This window comes from Aphelocoma coerulescens, chromosome 17 (assembly GCF_041296385.1).
Source record: "Aphelocoma coerulescens isolate FSJ_1873_10779 chromosome 17, UR_Acoe_1.0, whole genome shotgun sequence".
Lineage (NCBI taxonomy): Eukaryota > Metazoa > Chordata > Aves > Passeriformes > Corvidae > Aphelocoma > Aphelocoma coerulescens.
Genome location: NC_091030.1, coordinates 8,277,627 through 8,302,184, shown reverse-complemented (window position 1 = coordinate 8,302,184; position 24,558 = coordinate 8,277,627). Strand labels below are relative to the sequence as shown.

The following is a 24,558-nucleotide window of genomic DNA, read 5'->3' as shown; positions in this document are numbered from 1 at the left end:
GCTGCCAGATGCACCCTTGCCCAGTGCCAGGCTCTGCAGACGTCTGACCTTAGCAGAAGTGATGCCCGACCCCTTTGGGACCGATTGTGTTTGTCCCTCTGGGTCTCTGTTGGCTCTGGTTTGTCCCTCTGAGTGCTGGTGGGGGCATCCCTCCAGCTGCACTCACTGAGGACAGACAGCTACGGAGAAGAAAAGTGGAAACCTGCCAAAATATATTTGGAGACCCACAGCTTTAGCACTGAGAGGTGATTTCATCCCAGCTCAGCTGGGACGTGTCTGTGATGTGCTGTCAGGAGGGTCACCAGCTCCGCTGAGCCCCTGAGCAGGCAGCAAAGCTGCCGAGATAAAACCAGGAGAGAGGCAAAGAGAGAGCACAAAGTGATCAATTTAACCACGAGGCCACATCCATCCTTCCTGCAGTGATCACAGAGCAGCTTCTCCTGGGAGAAATTTGGCCCACTTTGTCTGATTAGTTTCTCTCCTGCCAACACTCGCTGACATTTGCTGCTGACGCTGCCCAGCCGCGGCTTCACGTTCCGAGCAAATATTTTCCTTGGATGGGAGGAAAACTGCTCCGAGGAGCTCGTGTGAGTGTGTGGGAACCCAAAGTGGAGCTGGATCCCCTGTGCTCCCTCAGGGCCCCGGGCATTACCTGCAGGCCTGGAGGGAAGCGATGCTCGGGCTGCAGGATGCAGGATGCAGGATTAGAGCTGCCGGCCTGGGCTCTGGCTGGGGGCAGAAACCCCTCAGGCAGGTTTGTGCCTGGGGTTTGGCACAGGTCTGCCTGATGTGTGGAAAGGAGGGAAGGGTGATGAGTCCCTCTTTTCCCAGGATTGCTCTGACAAGAGCTGGGAACCATGGGGAAGTCCCAGCCTGTGGCACTCACCTTCATCCTGAAGTGCTTAACTCCCTTGGAGATGCTCAAATATCCTCACAAGGCTCAATCTCCATGTTCTCCAGCTCTGGAAGCTTGTCTTGGAAATGTGGCTTGAATGGGGGGGAGAAAGAAATACAGAGACAAATACTCTGTGGATATTTAAGGCCCACTAAATGGAGAGTAGCGCTGAGGACTGAGATGGTTTGGGTGAGACCACACAGATGAGACCACACAGATAATGTTTTGACACTTAGTCAAGCCCCTGAGACCTCAGTGCACATCCTCTTTCCAGAGAAGCTGGGAGAGGGTTTGTAAAGGGACCAAAATGGGGCCAGTGTGAGGTGCTGGCCACATAACAGGCCGAGTCAACACCCTGCCTGCTTGCACACACAGCCATAAATGAGATTTTGGGGGAGCAAGGCAAGGGGATCCTCTAAATCCCATCCACCGAGTCTCATCCGCCCCACCAGCCTGGGCAGTGCTGGGGAGGGACCACGAGAAAAACGGCAGATATTTCTCAGAAACACCCAGGGACTGTCCCGGGTGGGCAGGAACTGCTGACAGGTTTGGGTGCCGCCCTTCACCTGGGATAAGTAAGAGGGGAGCAGCCGGAGCCGCGTCCGCAGTGGCTGAAGGACGGCGCGAGCGGCCCCGGGAGCCCTTTGTCAGGAAAAAGCCTTTATGGCTATATTTGTGCAGGCAGCTCTGAAGGCTCAGACCTTTATTCTTTCAGGCTTTTAAACGAAAGGTCATTTTTCTCTTCCCTTCCAGAGGGGAGGGGGGAAGAAAAAAAAAAAAAAAAAAAAAAAAAGAGAGAGAGAAAAAAGTGAATTCCTCTTGACGCAGATCCCCTTCCCCTCTGGATGGGAGCTCAATTGTTCTCGCAAGCAAACTCCAAATCTGCCCCTCGCATTCACTTCCTTTTTCCTGCCCGAAAGGAAACAGAGATTTCGGACTGTGTGAACTGGTCCTTTATTTAAGGACACAAGAAAATAGCTAAATGCTAATTCAGTGTGGATCTATGCACTTTAGCATGCGGCCGGCAGAACAAAAGAAAGAGAAACATGTCCCCGCCCTTCCCAGTTGGATTGTAAACTGCCCACTGGTTTGAGTATAATGGGTATTTATGAAAGTTATCCTAAAACATTTACTCGAGTCCAATGCAAACCCAGACCCCTCAGCCAGGAAGTTTTTAGCTACCAAAAATAATCACCAGGCCCTGGCTAATATTTTTAACGACCGTGCGTTCTTGGGAATTTCCTCTTCCCTCCATGGAGATAAGTGATTAAACAAAATAGAGGCAGTGGCCATTTTGATAGACTGCGACGTGTCAGAGAGGAGAAATATCAACAGTTCTTTCTTTTTTTTTTTGAATCTTTTTCCTAAGTCCTGACTTCTGCATTCACTGTCTGGCTTTTAGGCTGAATTCCACTTCTGCTGTTACGCTGCTGAAATCCAGCGAAGTCAGCAGAAAAGCCATGAAAGTTTCCTGGGTAGGACTTTGAAGCCAAGGTATTAAATCCACTAATGGGAGACACTTATCTCTTGCACGCCTTGTTAATCTCATAGAAAGGACACGGAGCTCTATTCAGCCGGGTGTTATTTGGCTGGATCATTTCTGTGGAACACCATTAGTGCAACGTTCCTCTCCATCCTTCAGGTCTCCTCCATGGGGACCTCCTCTGGACGTTGTTCCACGCAACGAGATCAGAACCAGCCCTTGGAGTGCATTTTTTTTCCCATGCAAGGGGTTTTTTTCGAGGTAGAAAACTTTTAATCAGTTGCAGGTGTTTTGTCCTGCCACTGGGAAGATTTAAAATGTCCATTTTTGTTGTCCACAGTGACCAGTTAAGAGCTGCTGGGAGACAGATTGTTGGCTGCAAGCAGGGAAGAGGAGGAGGAGGACTCAGCCCTCAGGACTCTGCTGAGGATGGAATAGCCCAGAAGTCGCCTTTACAAGGACATGGAGTGACAGGATAAGGAGGAATAGCTTTAAACTTTAAGCTTTAAAGCCTTAGAGGAGAGATTTTGATTAGATATTGGGAAGGAATTGTTCCCTGTGAGGGTGGGGAGGCCCTGGCACAGGGTGCCCAGAGCAGCTGGGGCTGCCCCTGGATCCCTGGCAGTGTCCAAGGCCAGGCTGGACAGGGCTTGGAGCAAGCTGGGACAGTGGAAGGTGTCCCTGACCATGGCAGGGGGTGGAATTGGATTTTCTTTAAGCTCCTTTCCAACCCAAATCAGTCTGGGATTTCATGAAATAAAGGGCAGGTCTGTGGGAGTCATTACCTGATTGATCATTTGGTGTTACTTTTGGCAGAGGATTCAAAATGCGTGTTTTGGATCTTTGCTGAGAGCAAGACTCTGCATTTAGGATTTGGATGCTGTTGTCAAAGTAAAAATAAAAGAATGATTGTGAATGCATCCACAGAGATGTCCCTGGTGCAAGAAAGGGGCAGCTGGATTAACAGAGTGTAATTTTTGCAGCGGAAAACCTTTTCCCATCTTTCTGCGGTGGTGGAAGCTGGCTCCAAGGCCGACACCAGGGGTGTGCAAGGACCACATCTCCTCACACCTCAGGCAAATTGGGGGGAATTGGCAGGATTCCCAGCCCAGCAACACGCCCAGGTGCCTCTTTTGGTCTGTGATAATTTTTCTCCACGGGGATTTGCAACAGGAGAGTTTTACAGGCAGTTCTACAGGCTGAGACACCGAACCCCTGCAGTGCAGAGCTGACCCGTCCTGTGTGTCTTTCCATTGCACACGGGTTCCTCAAAGATAGAGCCTTGCTCAAATATTTTCTGAGTGCCTGAATCCTCTCAGCAGCCAGGGGAGTATCTGTGAGCGATACAAGCAGCTCCCCCAGGACAGCACTGAAACCTTATCTGGCACCAAAGGGCAGATAACGGAGCCCTTTACTGTGCTGGCTTAGCCAAAGGGGGGCTCTGGGCTTTTTCCCACCTCTGTCCTTCCCGCAATCACAGCAGCAGCAGCAGCAGCAAGGCACGGCCACGTCCCCGCCTTGGGGACCCCGGGGTCCCAGTGCTGCAGAGCAGGAGAGTTCCTCCCCCAGCCTTTGCTGCCCGTGTTCAAGACACCAACTCGCACAATATTAAATCTCTGCTCCCTGTCTCCCTCACTTTCTCCCCTTCTCTTATCAGGCTTTCCTTGAACTCTGTGTCAGGAGTGAGAGGGGAGGTTGAGCCCTTAGTGTGGCTCAGATGAAGCACCCCAAGGGCTGTGTGTCACTCTGCCCGCCTTGGTCCTGCAGGAGCTGCCCACATTGGGTCCTACCAGAGCTTCCCCAAGACGCTGCTGAAGCACCCACACCTGCACCCCCGGCTGTAAAAAGGGATTAGGACCAACTCCTTGTGCAATGTGATGTCAAATATCTAATTACAAACTTGCTAGCAATTAGCTTTCACTGTTAACGAGCAGCTATTTGTAACAATGGGAGGGAGAGGAGGCCTTAGGGAGGCCTTGGAAAATGTCTTTATTGCAGAAGTGGAGACTTCCAGGAGGAACGAGAGACCCGCACAAAGAGAGTGGCTGCTCTGCTCTGGGGGGTCCTGCTGCCACCGTGGGCTACAGGAGATCACCTTGGGGTGGGCTGGGGAGCTGCTGGGGTGCTGCAGCCTCAGTGGAGATGCCACCAGGAGGTTTTGGGGACAACATGAGGTGCAGGCAGAGGTGTGGGCACGGCTGGCATGGCCAGGAGTGTGGCACCAACACCCTCTGGCTCCCTCCCTCCTTCCCTCCCTCTCGCACCATAACTGAGCCTTGGCTGCCTCCCAGGTTTTCCCCCAGCACCGGCTTCCCTGGGAGGACAAGATGAAGCGTCACAATTTCAGATTTAGACCCCTCCATTGATCTGGCCCCTGCTGACCGCTTCCCGCTGCAGCAGCCGCTGCTCAGGGCTCCAAGCCCTGGGTAAACAGGAAGCGTTTTCCACACATCCCATTTCACTCCTGAGGCTCTCCTGCCGTCCCGCTCCGTGCCTGGCTCTGTGTGTGCCCAGAGGTGTGGGCAGGTGATGTCCCTGTTGTGCCCTGTGACCTGCATCCATCCCAGGACAGATGGCACAGGGCCAGGCAGGGCTTGTTGAGGCTGATAAAATTTGGGTGCAGAGTTTTGGGGAGAGTTCTGGAGCTGTTGTGCATTGCAGGGCTGAGCCTGTGTGTGTGCTGATGGTGAGGAGAGCTCTCAGCCCTGCAGCTGAGATCCCTCATCCCACAGGTGGCACACGCCATCCGTGTGACCCCTGTGCCTTTCCACAGGGAGCTGCTGCTTAAAACCCACCGCTGAGAGGAAAAGAGGGAGATTGAGCCTCCCTGCAGTTAATGTGAGCACCCAGGCACACGTTTTTGCCTCGGGGAGGTTCCCCTGGACAGCTGTGCTCACAGATTCCCTCAGCTGGGAATGCCTGCGCACCGGGGACGCTCACACACGGGGTGCACCATCACCTGGCGCTGGGGAGGATGATGGGCAGCCTCTAAAACCCTTTCTGCCAAGGAAAACAAGAGGGGGCTTTCTTTAGCCATGCATTTATGTAAATAAACACAGGAATATTTCGCAGCTCCCGGGGGATTTGCCCAGAGCACTGCTCTGCTGAATCAGGGTGGGAGTAATTCCGTGCTCCCCGTGAGCCTGCGCAGGAGCTGCCGGCACGAGCTGGGGACACGGCTCTGCTCCAGGGGAGCCCCAGGTGGCACGTGGCCCTAAATCCGTGCCAGCAGAACCCACAGGCTGCTGTGGGGTCTGGAGAGTCGAAAAATATGGCTACTGCCATAGCCCTCGTGCTCCAAGATGCCTCTGTTTTCAGCCTGGATTGAAGTACCAAAATCCCATCAAAAACTGTATTGTTCCTGCTTTGGTCGCCCAGAGCTGAGGTCACACACACACAGAGATTAAATTTGAAATCCAATCAGTTTTGCACCAGAATGGGTTTGAAAATTAGGGCATCCAGGGCAATTGTTTCCACGCTTCTGTGCTGCCTGGCTCTGAAGAGAGCACCTTTGTCAGGTGATGTCCTGCAGGTTTAGTGGCCCAAACCATGCACCTCTCTCTTTCCCAGCACAGGCACCGTGTGACAGGGGTGACAATAACCTGACTGAGCACAGTCTTGTAACCCAAATTTCAGTGGGTCACAAATACCCCAGAAGGTGCTCCATTGGTGGTCAACATCAACATGGCCCCTCTTGAGGAGGTGGCCACCAGCCCTGCCCTGCTTGGCACGGGTCCCTGGCACTGTGGGGGTCCCCAGTGTCCCTCTTTGAGGGGGAATGAGAGGTGGCTGCAGTGGGAGCTGCCAAAAGGTGCCCCGGTGAGGTGGGAGGGTGGCGGGTCCCACCCATCTCAGGCCTGGTGAGAGGTTCAGGAGGGAGCCTGGGCGAGCAGCCCTGTCCCTCCCCGTGTCCCCAGGGACTCGTGGCTGCCTCCTCTCCGTGTCAGCCCCCCGTGTCCGTCCCCGGTGGGCTCGGTGTGGGGGTCCCGCCCCGTGGCCCCCTCTCCCCCTCGGGGCGGCCGTGTTTGTTCTCCTCGCGGCGCCCGTTATCAGCTCACAACACACACAGGAAGTCCTGTCTGGGATTGTCCATCCCCGGCCTGATTTATACAGGAAGAAAAGCATAAAAAGCCGCCCTTCCACCTCAGCAGCCATCTCCTGCCTGTGCGCGGCCGGCGGCCGGCCATGCCGGGGCCACTGGGACGGTGCCCGGGGCCACTGGACCCGGGGTGGCCGGGCAGGGATGGCCATCGAGAGCCACCAGGGAGCACGGCGGGGCTGCTCCCGGCACGGCGGGGGCAGCGGGGCACCCAAGGTACCACAGAGCCACAGCGGGGATGGGATGGATGGGATGGGATGGGATGGGATGGGATGGGATGGGATGGGATGGGATGGGATGGGATGGGATGGGAAGCTGGCACTGCGGGCATTAGAAGCGCATCCTTGCCAGCTCTGAGTGGGTTTTGCCCCTCCTCGTGCTGGTGGGAGCCTTGGGGATGGTCGAACAGCCAGCACAGAGTGAACAGGGGTGCAAAGCATCCCTTGGAGCACGCAGGGGTGTGTGAGGCAGCCTCCACCTGCTCCCGGAGAGGCTGGATCCGCTGTCAGCCACGTGCTGAGCTGAGTCTCCAGCTCGGCTTTGCTCTGAGCAGAACCCGGCCTCAGTGTTGTTATTTTTAAGTCACCCCACTGGCACTCGGGCTGTTTTCGTGGGGAGGAGAAGCCAGCGGGTAAATTTTACCTCCTGTGCATGCAGAGGCTGTAAACACTTGCACGAATTCCTGTGAGATAGCTGGAAATTCTTAGCTAATCTCTTTTCTTTCTGTAACTCCCTCCCTTTTCCCTCTGCCTGTTCTCTGGATACCTCTGACACATCCCCATCCTCCCCCCTGTGCTCCCAGCCCTCTGCTCTCCTCACTGCGCTGCCCAACTCATCCCCAGCCCCGAGTGGGATGTGGGGCAGGACAGGGATGTGGGCAGGGACTGTCCTGGCTGTCCCAGCAAGGCTTGTCCTGACTACCAGCCGAGCCTGGGTCGGGCTGGGTGTGCACTCCAGGAGCTCAGCAGAGCCTCCCAGATTTATAACCACGGAGCTGGGTGGTTTTCATGATGTTTTCCTGTGGGTCCTGCTGTCCTGACCTGTGACATTGCACAGCGTAGGCAGGAGGCTTTCCAGGGTGTTTTGGGATAAAGGAATAGCTGGGATACCCAGGCACTGTCTGGCTGTGCAGGAATATGGAGCAGAACCACGCCAGTGAAGGGCTCTCGGTGGAAATAACCCAGCACATTTTTTCCCAGGGTGCAACATTCATGGAATCAACTCATTGAGCAGAGGCTCAAATGCAGAAAGAAACAACAAGGCTTTGTCAGTGATTAAATTAATTTCAAGCTGGATTGGGAAGGTCTGGCAGTGCTTGGGAGGCTGTGGAAGGCCGTTGTGGCTGGAGCTGGAGCATCCTCAAAAATCCACCTCTGGGCAGCAGTGGAAAACACGGATCTGCCCCGGCAGATTCTCACTGTTCTTCCCTGTGATCTGCCGATGGAGTATTCCCCCCTCTCTGCCGTTCCACTACCAGCTCTCCCAAGTTTCCCTGGAGGTAAGGAAGCGAAATTGAATCTGGTCCGGGGGCTCATCTGAGCCCTTTCCCAGGCTCTGCTGCTGCAGATGGGGCTGGCCCGGGGTAGGCAGATTTACAAACTGCAACAAATTGGGGTAAACGAGCCCGCCCCACAGTCCCAGGAGCAGCAGGAGGGCTGGGAGAAACACCGGGGAAGAGGTCCCAGACCAGACAGGGAAACAAAAGTGTCTCTGCAAGGAGAAGGGGGCGATCAGAGCTGTTCTTTCCTCTCTCCCAAAGTGAGCCCCCGGGTCCCTGTCCTGCCCTCAGCCTAGGGCAGGTTCCTGGAGCTGGAGATTTTCTCCTGGAAGAGGAGGATAATCAGAGAAAAAATTCCTTGTGTGAAGGGCTCTCTGCTGAGCTGTTCCCTGGAATGGTGAAGGGGCTGAGCCGTCCCGCAGCTCCCAGCTATCCCACCACACTTCCCATGTGCTGATTCACTGGGAAAGTGGGATGGGGGACCACTGCAAATGTTTTGGCAGGGAAATTTCACAGAAAGCTACAAAATTCAGTTTATTCCTAGGTGGGATGAATCATTTCCCAGTTTTTACACGGCAGCCATTGCTGCCTCCTCTACATGTAAATAAAAATTCAAGTGTGCGTGTAAGGGAAAATAAAGCTGGCTATGGGGTGGTGCCCTGTTCCTGCATTTGCTTTTGCACAGCTCCAGCTCCACTGCTGGCTGTCCCCATGGGCACCTGAAATCACAACACACTGGTCCTGAGACAATTAATGCTTGTGAAGTCCTTACTCAGGCCAAAAAGAAATCACTTTGTGGGGCTCAGGTCTCGGTTTTAATATGCAGAGTCCTGAGCCACTGGTGACAGCAGAGCAAGAGTTATGGGTCAAGTCCTTTTCTTGGTTTGACCTGGTTTTATCCCACTGCCATCAGTGGACTCCTCTAGATTTCCACTGAGATAACTGGTGTGCAGCTGACGCAGCTGAGAACAATATGGGCCAGAGTAGACTAGTGGGAGGTCATTTTCCTCACAGAGCTCTGCAGAACAGGGGCTGCTCCAAAGCTGAAACTGAAGGGTAAAGTTTACAAACAGCCTCATGAAAAGCCTGAGAGGAAGAATCTGTCCCAGAACAGCAAAAGCCATTCCTCTTTTTTTTTTCTTCTTCTTTTTTTTTCTTTTTTTTGCTGTTGAGAAGCACCAAAAATTCCCTCTTGCTTTAGCAAGTGCTTCCAGTTCTGTGCCAGACCCCCGCGGAGACCAGTGAGAGCCCATTGTGCGCCGCAGGTATGGGGTCAGCCACGGCTTGTGGGGAGCTGAAAAGTTTTGCATCTGTATGTGTGTCACTGTCCTGCCTGTGTCCCCATCCATCTGCCACTCCAGCACCTCCAGCCCTGGTTTGGGGAGCGCTCGTGTGCCTGGGCACGTCCCGTTTTCTGTGAGGGGGCTGGAAGTGCTGCTCTCTTCAGAGCAGGCTCCTCATGTGGGACTTTAGTGCTGACCTATTAATTCTCCTCTGTTAATCTTTCCTTTTCATGCCCCCCACCCCGGCCCCAGATACCTCACACCCTCCAAGTTCTCCCACCGAACAGGGAAGTGCTTCCAGCCCTCAGCTCCAGCCCTCAATCCACCACAGATGCTCTCAGGGGGATTTTGGATGCCTGGGCAGGTGCAGTTGGCTTGGCAGGCTCTAGGAAATAGGGAGGTGGGTGAAAATCTCACCTGCACAGCCAGCCTGGTGCTCAGCCTGAGCCTTGCTCCAGGCCAGCACTCACCGTCCCTCCCAGCTCACGCTGGTGGTAAAACCAGCAGGAGACAAGGAGGTTTTGACATTGTTAAATCTAAGAGGGAGGCTGGGCAGAAACGTTTCTCTGCTGGCCTGGAGACAAGCATTAATATTAGATGTCGTGGGAGTACACTTCTGGTGTGCAGAGGAGAAAGCTGTGGGGGGAAAATGTAAAACATCGGGCAAGGGAGGACTTTGAATTCAGGCGGCCGTGCAGGCAGGAGCCAAAATCCCCTGCTGCCTTTGTCAGGAGCTCATCACAGCGACATTAACAGTGCCAACAGATCTGATCTTCCCCCACTCTGAACTGGCATAACTCCTCTGCTTCCAAGGGAACTTTGCCAGGCCTTGTCCTGGGGGATTTCCCTCCCAGCATAATGAATATTAGCACAGAAGACACAGAACCCTCCCTGAGAGCAGAGGATTAAATGCTCTTTTAATGGGCTGTATGCAGTTCTTTAGCAGCTGACACGGGCACTTGCTTGAGCAAAGATTTGACCCAATAAATGGAACTGGAAAGGAAACATTTTGCAATTAAAATGCCGGCAGAATTTTAAAATGCTCAGTGCACTGTGGGAGGAGCTGCCTATGGCTGAGGAGGCTCCAGTGGAGTCCCTGGAAGGAGCGTGCTTGGTCCTGCACTGGGTGGTGGTGTCCTGTGAGGAGCTGAAGGATGAGTCCATCCTCTTCCTCACCATCAAATTCACGCTTGGAATCCCAGGGATTCATGCAAAGGTTTCCTGGGCAGTGAGGGATGTTTGTCCTTAAATGAGGGTAAATGGTAAAACACAGTGTGACGGTAAAATGGAGTGCTGGGGAACAGCAGATGGGACCACAAATCAGGGAGCTGAGCTTGGATACACCTGGGAGAGTGTGCCAGGTGCATCCTGTTCTCCTGGGTTCTTGGAAAATCCCAGCCTTGAGCACTGGCAAAACTGCTGGAGGGGATAGATCCTGTCCAGCAAATCCCTTCTGCTCTGCTCAGCCCCTGCTCGTCCCCCGACTTGCTCAGCCCTAAAAGGTGCAAAGGCACCGTGGGTCTGCCTGGGTTCCCACTGGGATCACAGCAAGGTGAGGGAGGATCAGGGCCATAGGATGCTCCTAAAACACCCACTGTGGGATGGGGATGGATTTCCTCATGCCCTGCCATGGGTGTGACAGTGTCTGTGCCTCTCTGGCACACCAGCGGTGTGAGCGCAGTGCCAGAGCCAAGGGGACTCTGCGGCCACCACCCTGCTCTCATCCTCCACCCCGCTCTGCGGGGATCTTTGGGAGTGTCCAGGGAACACCAGGTCCATCGTGGGCAAGGGCTGGGTCACTGCTCTCTGCCTGCCTGACAAAGGGAGTGTGACACTGGGCTTCTTCTGTCCTCATAGAAAGAAACCAAGATGCTCCTCAAGGAAAGGATCCCTGCCCAGGACACCTGATGGAGCACCGTGGATGAGGTGAGTGTCTCTGCTGCAAAATGAGATCCTGTGCTTTCAGTATGGCCACACAGAGAAGCTTTGGCTTCCACATGCATTTTGCAATTATTCGACAATAATTCAGGCTCTGTTCGTCTCCCCCGTACACCAGAAAAAAACCAGTAACACTCTCTGCATAACGAGATAATTACTGAGCCTCCAAGGCTCTGGGGAGAAGTTGCCTGTGCTGATAAAGTTAAGGGAGCTGAAATAATTCCCCAGAGGTAGGATGGGGCCAGAGGGTGAACAAACCCGTGTGAGATGCTGTGTAACACGGAGCTGCACTTCCACCAGCACCAGCAAGCCTTTCCTAGCTGCTGGGACGGATCTCTGTCTCCACCAGCACTTCCCAGAGAGGATTCCCCTCATCCCCTTCTCAGGGAGGATCCCACCAAAGCTCCTTTTACATCTCAGAGCCCCAAGCACCCAACAGCTTCCCCAGAGGGTGCAGCACGGCCTGAGACAGCTCCAGCTCCATCAGCAGCCCCAGCGTATCCCTGAGGAAATAGAGGGGACGGGCCAGTGATCTCAGTTGTTCTTTTGGAGCCATTATTGTTGAACTGGTAAATATTTCCTTTAAATGCTTACATGATTTCAAAAAAATTTACAGAGCTTAATGGGAACAAATATTCCCAGGGGGCTGTATCCTGCCATTCATTTGCACATCAGATCCCTGCTATCTTTAAGAATGGTTCTGTGCATGGGCAGGCGCCTAAGTCATTGGAAAAACAATAACCCTCTGTGCTCTAATTTTCCAGACAAAAATGTAGACAAAACAAGTGGCAATTTGGCACAAACCGAGCTGCTTTGATAAATAACTGGGCATTTAAAAGGAGAAGCCTGTAGGCAGCTGGGATCAGGCTGCCTGAGCTGTCCCGGGGCAGGTGCTGGGCAGCCGGAGCTGAGCCCTGCGTGTCACCCCGGGGAGTCTCTCGGGGTCTCCGCAGCTGGGGGGCCTTCCAAGGAATTCCCTAAGCATCCTTTAGGGCTGGCTGGAAACCTGGCGGTTCAGCACCGGCTCCTGCAGGACTTGGCCGTTGCAATGAGCTCAGGGGGATTAACGGGGCATGGAGGGAGGGGCTGGAGCAGGTCTCTAACCTAGGGAGAGGTGATGTCTCTCCCTAAACTCCTCTGTGCTCGTGGTGGGGAGTGCGGATTTGGGCAGTAATATTTTAGTAAAGAGAATTAGATTGCCCTGGCCACTGCGCTGGTGATGGACCATCCCCCGGGGAGTCTGAACACCCCTGGGCGAGGGGCCGGGGCTGTGCCGGGATCTCTCGCTGTTAATCCGCTGCCCACCCAGGCGGGCTGGGCCATTGGGGGGCCGCGTGTCCTCGCAGCGTGGGGCACGTGGGGCCGGGCTGTGGGGCTGGGGGCTCATCCTGCCGGGGGGTCACCAGGTAAGGCTGCAGATCCACCCAGGGCGGGGGTCTCCCGCAATCCTGTCTCCATCAGGGGCGGTGCGGCAGCGACATTAGGGACACAACACCAGAGTGTCCCCTCGCCCCGGGCTGGGCTTTTCGGGGGTCCTGCCCTGTCCCCGCATGACTCCCCCGCGGGACCCGGTCCCTCCGGCGGTGCTGCCCTGTCCCCGCACGCATCCCGGCGAGCCGGGGGCAGGTGGCGGCCGGCGGGGGCCGGCGGAGCGGGGGCAGGCGGAGATCCCCGGGCCCCGGCGCTTCCCCCCGGCCGGGAGGCTCCGCTTTCCTCCCCGCCGGGAGCTCATTGGGCCGGGGCGGAGGGACCGGCTCGGGCCGGGGGAGGAAATGCGCGGGGGGCCGCGGCGCGGCGGCGACTCCGCGGCTCCGCCACCGCCACCGGTGAGTCCCGGCGGGCGCCGCCCGGGGCTCGGCACGGCCGGAGCGGGCCCGGCCGCATCCCCCGGCGGGCAGGGGCGGGGGACGGGGGTGCCGGCGGAGCGGGGCTCGGTACCGCAGCGCGGGGGGCGGCCGGGGGGGGGCCCTGGGCCGGCGGGAGGGCTTCGTCTGCCCCGGGGGCAGCGCTGGGTCGGGAGCGGGGCTCGGGCTGCTGCGGCCGCGGGGAGCATCCCTGCGCCGGCCGCCGCCGCGCCGCGTCCGGCAGCCCCTGGGGACACCCGCGTCCCTGCAGCCCCCCGGGACACCCGTGTCCCTGCAGCCCCTGGGGACACCCGCGTCCCTGCAGCCCCCCGGGGCACCCGTGTCCCTGCAGCCCCTGGGGGCACCCGCGTCCCTGCAGCCCCTCGGGACACCCGTGTCCCTGCAGCCCCTCGGGACACCCGCGTCCCTGCCTACCCCCGGGACCCCCGTGTCCCTGCCGACCCCCGGGGCACCCACGTCCCCGCAGCCCCCGCCGTCCCCGGGTCCCTGCAGAACCTGCAGCCCCCCGCGACGTCCGTGTCCCCGCAGCCCGCTGCATGGTAACGCTGTCCCTGCAGCCCCCGTGTCCCCGTGCCCCGCCGGCCAGTGCCACAGCCTCCTCCGCGGTGTCACCGTGCCCGTGTCCCGCTCCATCCCGCCCGCACCCCGCGGTACCGCATCCCAGCCTGCGCAGGGAGCAGTTGGAGGTGTCTGGGAGGGAGAATCCATCCCCCCGCGGCTGGGGCTGACCCTCTCCGGGAGGGTTTGGTTCTGAGGGCACAGGCCGTGTTTGGAGCCGCGGTTTCACCTGCAGAACCAGGCCAGGCTGTCTGGAAAAGTGCAGCCGTGGCGGTCCCGGGAGGGTCATCGCATCCTCGCCAGGGGCTGGATCCTCTCATCCCTTTGCAGCCGGAGCACGATTCCTCCTGCTGCCGTCATCTGGAGTTTTAGTCCTGGTTCCGTGGGCAGAGCTGGACAAAGTGCTGCTCACCTGCCCCGTGGGGTGTGTTTCCCTCGGGTGCTGTGGCAGGTGAGGCAAGAGCAGACTTGGGAGAATTTTGAGAATGGTTCTGGCTGGTGGGAGAGGGACCCCCAGACTCGCAGAAGCACGTGGCCAGCCAAGGAGGCTTTGCTGACCCCTGAGACATAACTTCACTTGCCAGACCACGGGGCTTCACCTCTTCATTTGAGAGGCTTGAAAGGCAGAGACAAAAAAAGTATTTTTTTTCCTTGAGCATTAAAGATGTTTTCCTTAAGTTCTGTGCTTTTAAAAAAGCATAGAATAGATGGTGGCAACAGGTTGGGGGATCTTCAGCAGCTTTAAAGAGGTTGGTTCTCATGGTTGAAACCCATGAAAAAGACAAGTCTAGGCTATCTTATTTTCTACTTTTACAGCTTTTTCTGGCATGAAGCAACCATAATTTTATGACCCAGAGGGATTTTCTGAGCACTCGAGGTAGGGCAGTGCTGCTCCAGTTCAAAGTGAACAAACAAACTGTCTGTATTTTAGGCTTATGCCCTGTGTTTCTTGCTGTCCCCACAGCGAAAGCTCCCATGGCAGCCGCGGGAATCCTGTGGGAGGATGGAGATGGTTGGCAGTGTTTGACTTACAGACTTCAGGAGCAGCACTCAGAGACCGGGGATCTGGGGTTGTAGGGAAGTTTTGTGTCCCAGTACAGCCCTGGGAAAAGCTGGGGGAGAAAAGGGGAGCTGGTGTGTGTCTGTGCGCCAGTGTCCTTGGAATGTCTCCAGGAGGACTGGGGAAAGGGAAATCTTCTCCACTACTTTTGAAAAAAATTTCATGCAGGACAAGCGAGGTTTGCTTTCCTGATGGTGGAGGTGCCATAAATTCATCATTAGGAAATTAAACTCATGGCTGTGTTTGAAGGAGAATGGAGGACTACAGGCCTTAAAGCACCAAAATCCTCCTTCCATCCTCAGGGCTGGGCTTGCATGGAAATGTGCTGGGATATTTGGTATTGAGGGGCACGAAGGCACCAGGCTGGTTTCTCTCCAGATGTGAATCTCCATCTCTCCCTGCCTCAGATTCACCTGCACTAAGGAAAGGATGATCCTGAGTGCTTTGGAGAAGGGCTTGGAGACCTGCAGGGCCTGCAGATTTGCCACGGTTATTTGTACCAACCTGTCTCAGAGTTGGGATTTATCCCAGTGCAGTTTGGGGATCAAAATGCAACTCTGCAGTCCAACCCTGCCCCACAGCACTTGGGCATTTTAGAACATTGATTTGCAGCTCACCATATCTGCAGTCTCAGAAGGAGGTTTCTTGTTGTGTTGCCTCCCCTTTCTGAAAGTTTAGTCAGAAGGGCTGATTCTTTCTTCAACTGGTGCATATTTAAGGTGGGTTCCTTTATTTCTTCCTCCTTCAGCTGCTGCCATCCGGAGGCCAAGTGGTTTGTTTAAATGAGATGGTGTTTAAATTGGATATTGTTACTGACCCTCTTCAGCCTCGTTTCGTATTTGTCCTCTGCTAGAAAATCAAAACCTCTCGGTTTGTGCCTCAGAACTGACTCTGCAGATGGCACATATGGCCCTTACAGCACTTTTCTCTGTCACGAATTTGTGTCCTAAAGAGAAGAAGATCAGATTTCAGTGTGTTGTGTGGTGGGAAAACGCAGCTTTACAATGCTGTGTGCATTAAGAAATGACAGGCCATTGTTTTGCCCTCGCTGCCTGCGATTGGCAGCGAGTTTCAGGCAAAATATGTCCCTTCCCTGCCCCTCAACACAGAGCTCTGCAGCCTTTGGTGGCCTGAGAGCATCTCCAGGCACCCCCTGGGGTAAATCAAGAATAATTCCTGAATTATTATTGTGCCACGGTGATGAGATGAGCGGGGCAAGGTGGGTTTGTGCCTGGAGCAGCTCCCACCTTGCCAGGGGTTTGTCCCCATGGCTCTGTCTGATGTCACCAGCTGGGGAGGGACACCTCAGAGAATCACAGAATGAACGAGGTTGGAAAAGACCTTTGAGATCACCAAGTCCAACCTATGACCCAACACCTCCTCATCACCTAAACCACGGCACTGAGGGCCACGTCCAGGCTTTTTTCAAACACATCCAGGGACGGTGACTCCACCCCCTCCCTGGGCAGATGATTCCAGTGCCCAATTTCTCTTTCAGTGAAGAATTTTTTCCTGAAATTTCCTCGTGTTCACAGTGCTGCTCTCCTGCTTGCAGGGATCCCCTCTGAAGGACAAGCCATGCAGTAGCAGCCAGCACATCCCACGGACGAGCGGGACCCGGCGGTGCCGCGGGAGGGACGGGACATGCAGAGCCTCCTCTGCCTCCTCTGGGGACTCCTCCTCATCCTCAGCACCACCGGCACGGAGGGCTTTGCCCGGGCAGGGTAAGGCCCCGTTTTTTCTGCACCTCTCAGGTGTGTCCTCCACCCATCAGGGCGAGGCACATCCTCTCCTGGGGAGGAACAGCCCTATGTGGCTCTCTGGGCTGGTGAGGAGATGGAAAAAGCTCTCCCAGGGCAACCAGGGCTCAGCAGCCCTTTGCTGGTTGTTTGCTTTGTCACTGAAGCTAAAAAATCTCTCAGAGGAAAGTTCCCAGCTCTGTTTAACTCCATGCAGGGACACAAAGACACTCTGGGCTTTTTGTCTGGGAGAGTCAAAAGCTCATCAGGCCCTGAGCTGCTCAGGAATTGTTACTGTTTCTTGCAAGCACATCCTTCATGAAAATGTGTGTAAAATGCTGCTGGTGCACAAATCAAGCCTTGTGAACAAGCTGTCATTGGAGGATGAAGTTTCAATCAGAGGAGGATGCAGCTCCCAGCTCTGATGGACATCCAGGGACACAGATGTGGAAAGTCCCGGGCTGTGCTGCTGTCCCCTGGATGCTGCTGGGGCCCATGGTCCTGCAAGCCCAGGAGTGGCAGCTCCAGCAATTCCCCTTCCCTTTCTGGGAAGTGGGTCTGGGAGAACTCCCTGGGTCCCAGCACAGCCTGGGCAGGAGCAGCTCAGCTCCTGCTGGGTCTGAGGAAGCCCAGAGCTCGGTGCCCCAGTTTCTTCCCAAGCAGAGAGGAGCTGGAGCTCAAAACCCGCCCCCAGACACAGCTCACATTTTCTACAAAGTTTGTTTTTATGCTGAAATGCTCCTCCAGCGTCAAACCTTTCACATTCTGTCCAGGACTGAAACCACAGCTGAATTCCTCGCTCACACGCACAGGCTGCAGCTACAACTTTATTTTGAATTTTACGAAGCAAACAATTGACATTTAATAATTGCATCTTCTATAACATTAATCATGGGGCTGAGAGGAGTTTTCTGGAGTTAATGGAAGCCATCTGATGTCCATGCTAATTCCCAGGCTTTTTATTTTGGTTTCTAATTGAGCTGGGAGGCTGAGACAAGTAGATGGGTTCCTCAGTGGGACTGACCTGCTTGGGCTGGAAATCGTTGAAAAAAAGGATGTTTAACCAAGACCCCTTTGGCTGTTAACCTTGGGAAAGTTTTTGCCTGGATAACACTTATCTTAGGAAGGCTGGGGAGTGCCTTTTATCCAACCTCTACTTTTTTGTTTGCGGTGAGCCTGACCCTTCCTGTGAAATCATTAATTTCTTGGTGACCACAGGGGCATCCGTTTCAGGAATGCAAAAGTCTCAGAAAGGAAAGATGGGCCCAGAAAGTGAGTGATTTTAGGGGAAGGGAGACAATAAATAGAACGAATAAATCATCCCTAAATCTGGGTCCCGACTGCTCCCCCGGGACTGGGGAGGAAGTGCCCGCACAGCTCACAGTGCTCCAGAGCTGTGTCACTGACCTGAAACAGCTTGAAGTGGCTCTCCAGGTCACTGGGGCAATCAGCCACTGCTGTGCACTAGCCGTGTGCAGGGAGGGGTGCTCAGGCCGTGTCCTGGCTGTGGGACTGACCGCTCTGTGCTCAGCCGCAGGGTGTGCGCCGCGGGGCTGCCGAGCCGGCTGAGCGCCCACGCCGAGTCCCACGTGCAGCCCGTGTACCAGCCCTACCTCACCACCTGCCAGGGCCACCGCCTCTGCAGCACCTACAGGTGAGCCCACCTGCCTGTGCCACGGGGGCTGTGGCAGCACAGATCCTGCTCGATCCACAGGGACGGAGATCCCAGCCCCTGGAGCCCCCTGGGCTGCTGCGGGAGCGGGACAGGGGTTTGGGGCACCCAGCTCAGCCCATCCTTGCCTTGCAGGACCATCTACAGGGTTGCCTACAGGCAGAGGTCCAGGCAGCTGCCTGAGCCCACGGCCTCGTGCTGTCCTGGCTGGAGCAGAGCGAACGGCCACACGCTCGGCTGTAACAGAGGTGAGGAGCTGCTGGGTCACCCTGGTGCCACTGCCCGTCCCCAGACCCTCCATGTCCCTGGAGGAGGCCCCAGCACCACATCTCTCCTTTAACAACCCTCTGCCCGTCAGGTGGATTCTCCCTGAATTAATTTTTTAGCATCACAGCCAAATGTGGTTCAATATCTGATTAATTCCCAGCTTTTCTCTCTGCTGCCTCTTGGGCCTTTTTACTTGGGGATCACTTATCACCTTTATAGTTACCAGAAGATAAATAAAACGAGTATGTCCTTTCCATCTAAATCAGAAGGAGTGGATGAGAAATGCTTTCAGGAGTTAACCAATGCAAACCACAGCAGCAGCCAGTCTGTCCCCAGAGGAGCTCAGAGCATGGCACCAGGGGCTGCTGCTGCCTGTTGCCCTCCTCCTTCCCATCTGTGCTGCCTGCAGGCCCCTCAGCTTCTTTCCAGGTCCTCTTCCTTCCACCCATCCTGAGCCCTGTTCCCCCTGAGCAACTCAACCCCATTGTGTGGTGCTGGTGTGTTTTGGGGTGTGCACACACCCAGGGTGGGAGGGAGGGAGCTGGGCACCCCCGGAGCTGCTGGGTGATGCTGTGCTGGTGTTTCCTCTCACAGCTCTGTGCTGGGAGCCGTGCCAGAATGGCGGGAGCTGCGCCTTCCCCGGGAGATGCTCCTGCCCGCCCGGCTGGACGGGCCGAGCCTGCCAGACAGGTACTGGCCATGTCCCCTCTGTCCCTGCTGCCTGTGTCACACGTGCCCTGCTGCTGCTGGGAGAGCTTCTCCTGGGAGCATCCCAGCTGCCATGGGGCTCTGGGTGTCCTCTGCCCTGCTCGGTGGGGACATGGGACCAGCGCTGTGGCTCCTGTCAGACCTTGGGCCATGTCTGGTGCTGTCCCTCTGCACACACGCGCACACCTACTCCAGGAAAGGATGGGATGTATGGCTCCCAGGGGAGTTCTGACCTCCCTTTGGCTGCCCCAGTGCTCCCAGCCCTCTTCTGCAGCTCTGGCACCCCCATTTTCTCTGCCTGCTGCTCCGTGCTGGGTCGGTGTGAGCAGAGCTGTGAGCAGAGCTGTGAGCAGGCCAGCAAAACCTCTCTGCAGCACAGAGCCCTTGTGGGGCCAGCCTGAGATCCTGTGTTCGTGATCATCCCTCCCAGGCTTTGTAAACTCTTGCTGTAAACGAAAACGCCCATTTACTGCAGAGACTGAAAATCCTTAAACCAAAAATATCCGGGGGTGGAGGGGAAGCCTGGTGATCTCCAGGCTCCTCTCCAGCACAGGAACAGCCCGGTGCTCCTCACAGTGCAGGGAAATCGGGCAGCATGGTGCACACCAGTGCTGCAAACCCCTGCCACGGCATTTCCCAGCTTTTCCCAGCTTTTCCCAGCTTTCCAGCCTCCCGTTAGGCAGAGGAGGAGTGTGTGGCATTGACCCGTGCTGGGCCAGGCAGGGCTGAGCCCATCGCTGACAGCTCCAGCTCCGGGGGAAAGGATTTTCCCACTGCCTAAAACAGATTCGCCTGGGCGTGGGAAGCGCTTCAGCTCCTTCTGCTTTGTGGGAACAGCTTTAACAACTCCCCCGTGTCAGGAGAGGTTACTGGGTTTTGTACACACTTGAAAGGCTGATAGCTCCTCGCCACAGCTGGCTGGAACCAAAACCCCGGCTGTAAATCCGGGATGAGAGCCGAGCGCTGCCTGCGCCCGCCTGGGCAGAGCTGGGACGTTTCTGACCACAGCTTTTGCTTCTGGCTCAGTTGTGGGGGGAACAGAAGGAGGGGAGGAGGCCAGACCCCCTCCAGCCAGGTTTATCCAGGGCTGTCCTGGGCACTGGTGGTGCTGAGACACCCAGAGCTGGGCCCAGCACAAACACCAGCTCACTCGGGGGGCACTCACTGGCGTTCCATTGCAGCCACCCTGTGCCTAAGCCACCTGTGCCCTCACCCTGTCCCCCTCCTCACTGAGCTGTTCCTGTGTTCCAGACGTGGATGAATGTGCCAGCCAGAGCCACGGGTGCAGCCAGCTCTGCATCAACACAGCCGGGAGCTTCCACTGCGCCTGCTGGGACGGCTTCAGCCTGGCTGCCGATGACAAGGGGTGCCAGCCCCTGGTGCCAGCGCCTGGGACAGACACCCCCAGCCAAGCAGGTAACCTGTCCCCACATTGAGCCCCAGCTGCTCTGGGCCTTCAGTGGGAGCTGGGGTAATGCTCAGCATCGCAGGCTGGAGCAGCAGGGGCAGGAGATGGAAGAGGGGAGAGCAGCCAGAACCCCTCAGCTTCATTCTCGCTGACCCAGGAGTGCTTCTCCCACCCAAAAATTTCCCCCAAGCACAAATCTGTCTGTGACGGTGACAGGGCCTGGCTGTGGCTGGAGGTGTCTGGGATGTGTCTGCTTTCTCCGTCATCGTCCTCACTCCCGCAGGCCAGGTCCGGAGCCACGAGGAGCGGCGGGCGCCGCTGGTGACGGCCCATTATTACTTTTGGTACGCGCTGTGACACTTCAAACTCGTACCGTGAGTAATAATGCGCTGTGGCCAGCACGGGCAGCACGCAGCAAACATCCGGGACAGCAGGGCCCCACCTGCCTCTACCCCTGTCCAGGGCCCTCAGAGGGGACAATCCCTTGTGCCCACCACGGGACAGGGCAGAGCTGGGTGTGTTTTGGCAGCACGGGCACAAAAGGCCAGGATCCACCAGATCTCTTGTCCTTTAATCATCACGCCACCGCCTGAAACCCTCCCCACTTTGTTGCAGGTGCTGCAGCAGCAGGAGCAGCCTGTGCCTTTAGCAGCTGGATGAGATTCCAGCAGGTCCAGCTGATGCCCTTGGGGATGATCCCAGTGGGGGTAGATCCTGGGGGTGGAAAGAAGCAGAGCTTGGCCAGAGCCCTGCAGTGATGTCTCTCTCCCCAGCAGCTTCCACCTCACCTCAGCAACGGGCTTTTACTCGCTGACATTCCCTTGGTCACTTTTTCAGGTCCCTCCAGTGAAATGAAGGAAGAAATGAAGGACCTGAGGAGCAGAGTAGAAGCGCTGGAGCAGGTGAGTCGCAGCACATCCCCCTGCCCTGTTCCTGCTCAGCCCAGCTCCCACCCGGGGCTGTTTGCAGCCAGGGTTTCCCTCCTCCCCGGCTCTATTTTTAACATCCCAGCAGCAATCCCAGCTGTGCTCCCCGCCGCCGGCAGCGCCCGCGCCGTGGCTTTTCCAGGCCCGCAGCCCTTTGAACACAACCACAGCCCCACAAGCCCTCCCTGGCGGGTGCTGCATCCCCCCGGGCGGTCCTGCTGGCTTGGGGGACACGCTCACAGCTCCCCTTCTCCCTGCAGAAGCTCCAGCTGGTGCTGGCCCCCTTCCACAACCTCATGCCGCCAGAGGATGTCGGTGCAGACCCCATCAGCCGCCTGTCCCACTCCCTCCAGCAGTTGGACAGGATCGACTCCCTGAGCGAGCAGATCTCTTTCCTGGAGGAGCGGCTGGAGACCTGTAAGTGCCTGGAAAAAGCAGGGGTGGAGGATCTCCCTCCAGCCACCCTGGCCACGGGGAGCAGATGTGGGCCAGCGAGATCAGTAACACATATGCCACTGTTAATCTGGATCTGCCTCAAGCTCAGCAGCCTGTAATTAATAAAGGATGAACACAAACAGCCCATTAGCTTCATTTCAAAGCTGTTTCTATGGCTGCGCCATCTGACTGCCCTTGTAGCAGCCAAAAACTGTAGGATTGGCACATGGAAACGTGGCTGTGGGGCAGAGCTGAGGGAGCCACTGGGAGCAGTGGGCCACGTGTGGCAAGCAGCACCTCACTGCTGCTGTCCCTTCCTGGTAGCTCGGTCCTTAGGCGAGAATCCCTGGCTCTTAGGAAATTAACAGTCCAAAAAGTCAATCAGGGAAGTTTAGGGAGCATGCAGAAGTTGGCAGATTTACGAGCGTGGGAAGTTTTAGGCATTTCTTCTGGAAGCTTACAGACCAGTAAGGGCACCAGAGAGGGTCTCCAAAGTAGCAAACTGAGGAAGGGACCCCAGTGAGAGCTGTCATGTGTGAAATGGCTGGAGGTGGGGGGTCCTGCCTGGTGTCCCCAGCATGGAGAGGGACAGCATCCCCTCAGGTCCCTGTGGTGCTCACCTTGACTCCAAGCAGAGCACAACCACATAAACAATTCATTTTGATAGGCAGCTCTTCGCAGCTCATTTCCCCATTAAATATTTCCAGAAACTAGGCATGGCTGGGATGTGCAACAGCAGCTTGCTGAGTCTTGGAAAGACTCAGGAGAAACTGGTTCAGGGCATATCCAGTCCCAGTTCAGTGCTTAGAGTAATGGCTGAGAGAGAAAAGAATTCAAAGAACTTGTTTGAAGACAAAATAGCTGCAAATAGACACTTAAAAAGCATCTCAGAAAGGGGTAATTACCAGAACCACTGAGCTTTCCAGCAGGCTGAGTTTTCTAGTAGTGCCCTGCACATATTATTAGTGACAGCACAGAGGAATGTGAGCAGTATCACAGGGTAATGTGGATTCATTCCAAGGGATGACTCCAAAGTCCCAAAATTAATTTCTGCCTAGTCTGTTCTAGCAAGCAAAACTTGTTTTTGTCTCTTTTTGTGGTCTTGCAAGTCCCTGTAGAACACAAAGGTGTCCTGTCATACTCCAGCAAGCCCTGAGGCTTGCAGGGCACCCCATGGAGTAACTCAGCCATCCCTGTTCTGTGCCTGGTGGAGCATTTCCCAGCTGAGTGCTACCCTACAACAGCACTCCCCAATGTGTGCAATGACCAGAAAACCCATTTTCTCTTCTTTAAACCATCAGCAAAGGCACCAGGTCAGAGCTCTTTAAGCCATAACCATTTTGGCCCCTCTAAATCTGAATTACCCCTGATCCAGCACAGACTGTGACTGGGTTTGGGGACGTTGTGCACAGGGGCCAGGCACAGACTGTGACATGCCAGAGAGGTGAGAGTGACACTCCTGAGTGTGGGGGAGCCAGCCTGGGGGTGTTTTGCAGAGGGAAAGCAGCAAGTGTGGGTGACAGTCCCAGAGGTTACGGTCAGTCTCATTCTGCCTGGGAAAGACACAAACCAAAGCCAGGCTAATGATGTTGCTGAATTTATTTTTGTTTCCCATCTTCCCAGGTTCCTGCAAGAACGAACTCTAGCAGAGCACCTGAGGACCTGGAGCAAGCTGAGTGCATGCACAGCTCTTATCTCCCTCTCTCCAGCCCCAGGCTGGGGTGAAGCCACACCATCTCCAGGAAGGCACAGGGTAGCAGGAGAAGGCTGAGCTCCCATCAGCATCTCCATTGTTCTCTCTTTGAGTTCACCTCACCAAAGGTTACACAGCTCCTTCCAAACTGGACTCTGAGCCCTCTCCCTGCTGGAGAGGCAGCAAATAAATGCCTTACCTCGTGCCATGAGTGCCTGGTTGTGCCAGACTGGCTGTGTGTGAACTGGGGGGTGTTCAGCTTCACCTGGCTTTTCCTTAGCATTATCCTGGGCTAACATGTCCCAGCGCTGGCTGTGCTGTCTGCCCTGCACCCCACACTCCCTGTGCTTGCTGTCACATGGAGAAGGTGGGGACAAGTCCCTGCAGCCCCAAGGCAGGTGTCACAGCAGGGGACAGGTGGTCCCTGCAGAGGTACCGCAGAGCTGGGTACAGGAGTGGGTGCCCCATCCCTGCAGCTCCTGTTCTGCTCTCCAGGAGCCCAGGAGCTGGGATGGTGCCTGACCAGGGATGCTGGGTGAAGCACAGCCCTCCTGCCTGGGCAGCACAGGGTGGGGACAGGGACCCCCACTGCCCCTCCATCACCAAGCCCACCCCCTGCAAGAGCTGAGGGCTCAGCACCCCACATCCTCCTCCCTCAGCCCCCACACAAGACCAGGAGGCTCCTTTATTTAAATAACCAAAAGGTGTAATTCCTTCCTTTTTTTTTTTGTAAAGCACATGACATTCTTTGCCCAATTAAAAGTGAACAGCAGACAAGTGCACACAGAGGCACCGCTCTCTCCTCCCAGGAGGAGTCAGACATGATTCCCTTCCCCAGGAGCCCTCCCAGGGGAGGGTGTACCCTCCATGACAGCCCTTTTATCTGCCACTCTCACAAAGTGCTGGTTTGGTTCCCATCCTCCCACCCCGACCCTTCCCATGCCCTGAGTCTGTACTGTAAGGCCCCTCCAACAAAGCCCCTGCCAGCACCAGCTCGGCCCAAGGGCTCCTTCCAGGGAGCTCCCTGCCTT

At 55.9% G+C, this 24,558-nt stretch overlaps 1 protein-coding gene across 4 annotated transcripts; it reads left to right on the top strand.

Annotated features, from left to right (window-relative positions):
- Positions 1-6,538: 6,538 nt before the first annotated feature.
- EGFL7 (EGF like domain multiple 7) lies at positions 6,539-23,739 on the top strand. 4 transcript variants are annotated; one of them, XM_069032114.1, is made up of 11 exons: positions 6,539-6,693; positions 7,677-7,975; positions 11,116-11,184; positions 16,235-16,403; positions 17,950-18,072; positions 18,226-18,338; positions 18,952-19,047; positions 20,317-20,481; positions 21,311-21,375; positions 21,660-21,816; positions 23,458-23,739. In XM_069032114.1, the coding sequence occupies exons 4-11, from the start codon at positions 16,324-16,326 to the stop codon at positions 23,478-23,480; spliced, it is 822 nt and encodes a 273-aa protein (XP_068888215.1). In that variant the 5' UTR covers positions 6,539-6,693; positions 7,677-7,975; positions 11,116-11,184; positions 16,235-16,323; the 3' UTR covers positions 23,481-23,739. The 4 variants fall into 4 exon arrangements, with proteins under 4 accessions (XP_068888215.1, XP_068888214.1, XP_068888213.1 ...); XM_069032113.1 differs by lacking the exon at positions 7,677-7,975; XM_069032112.1 differs by lacking the exons at positions 6,539-6,693; positions 7,677-7,975; positions 11,116-11,184 and adding an exon at positions 12,933-13,022.
- The last annotated feature ends 819 nt before the right edge of the window (positions 23,740-24,558 follow it).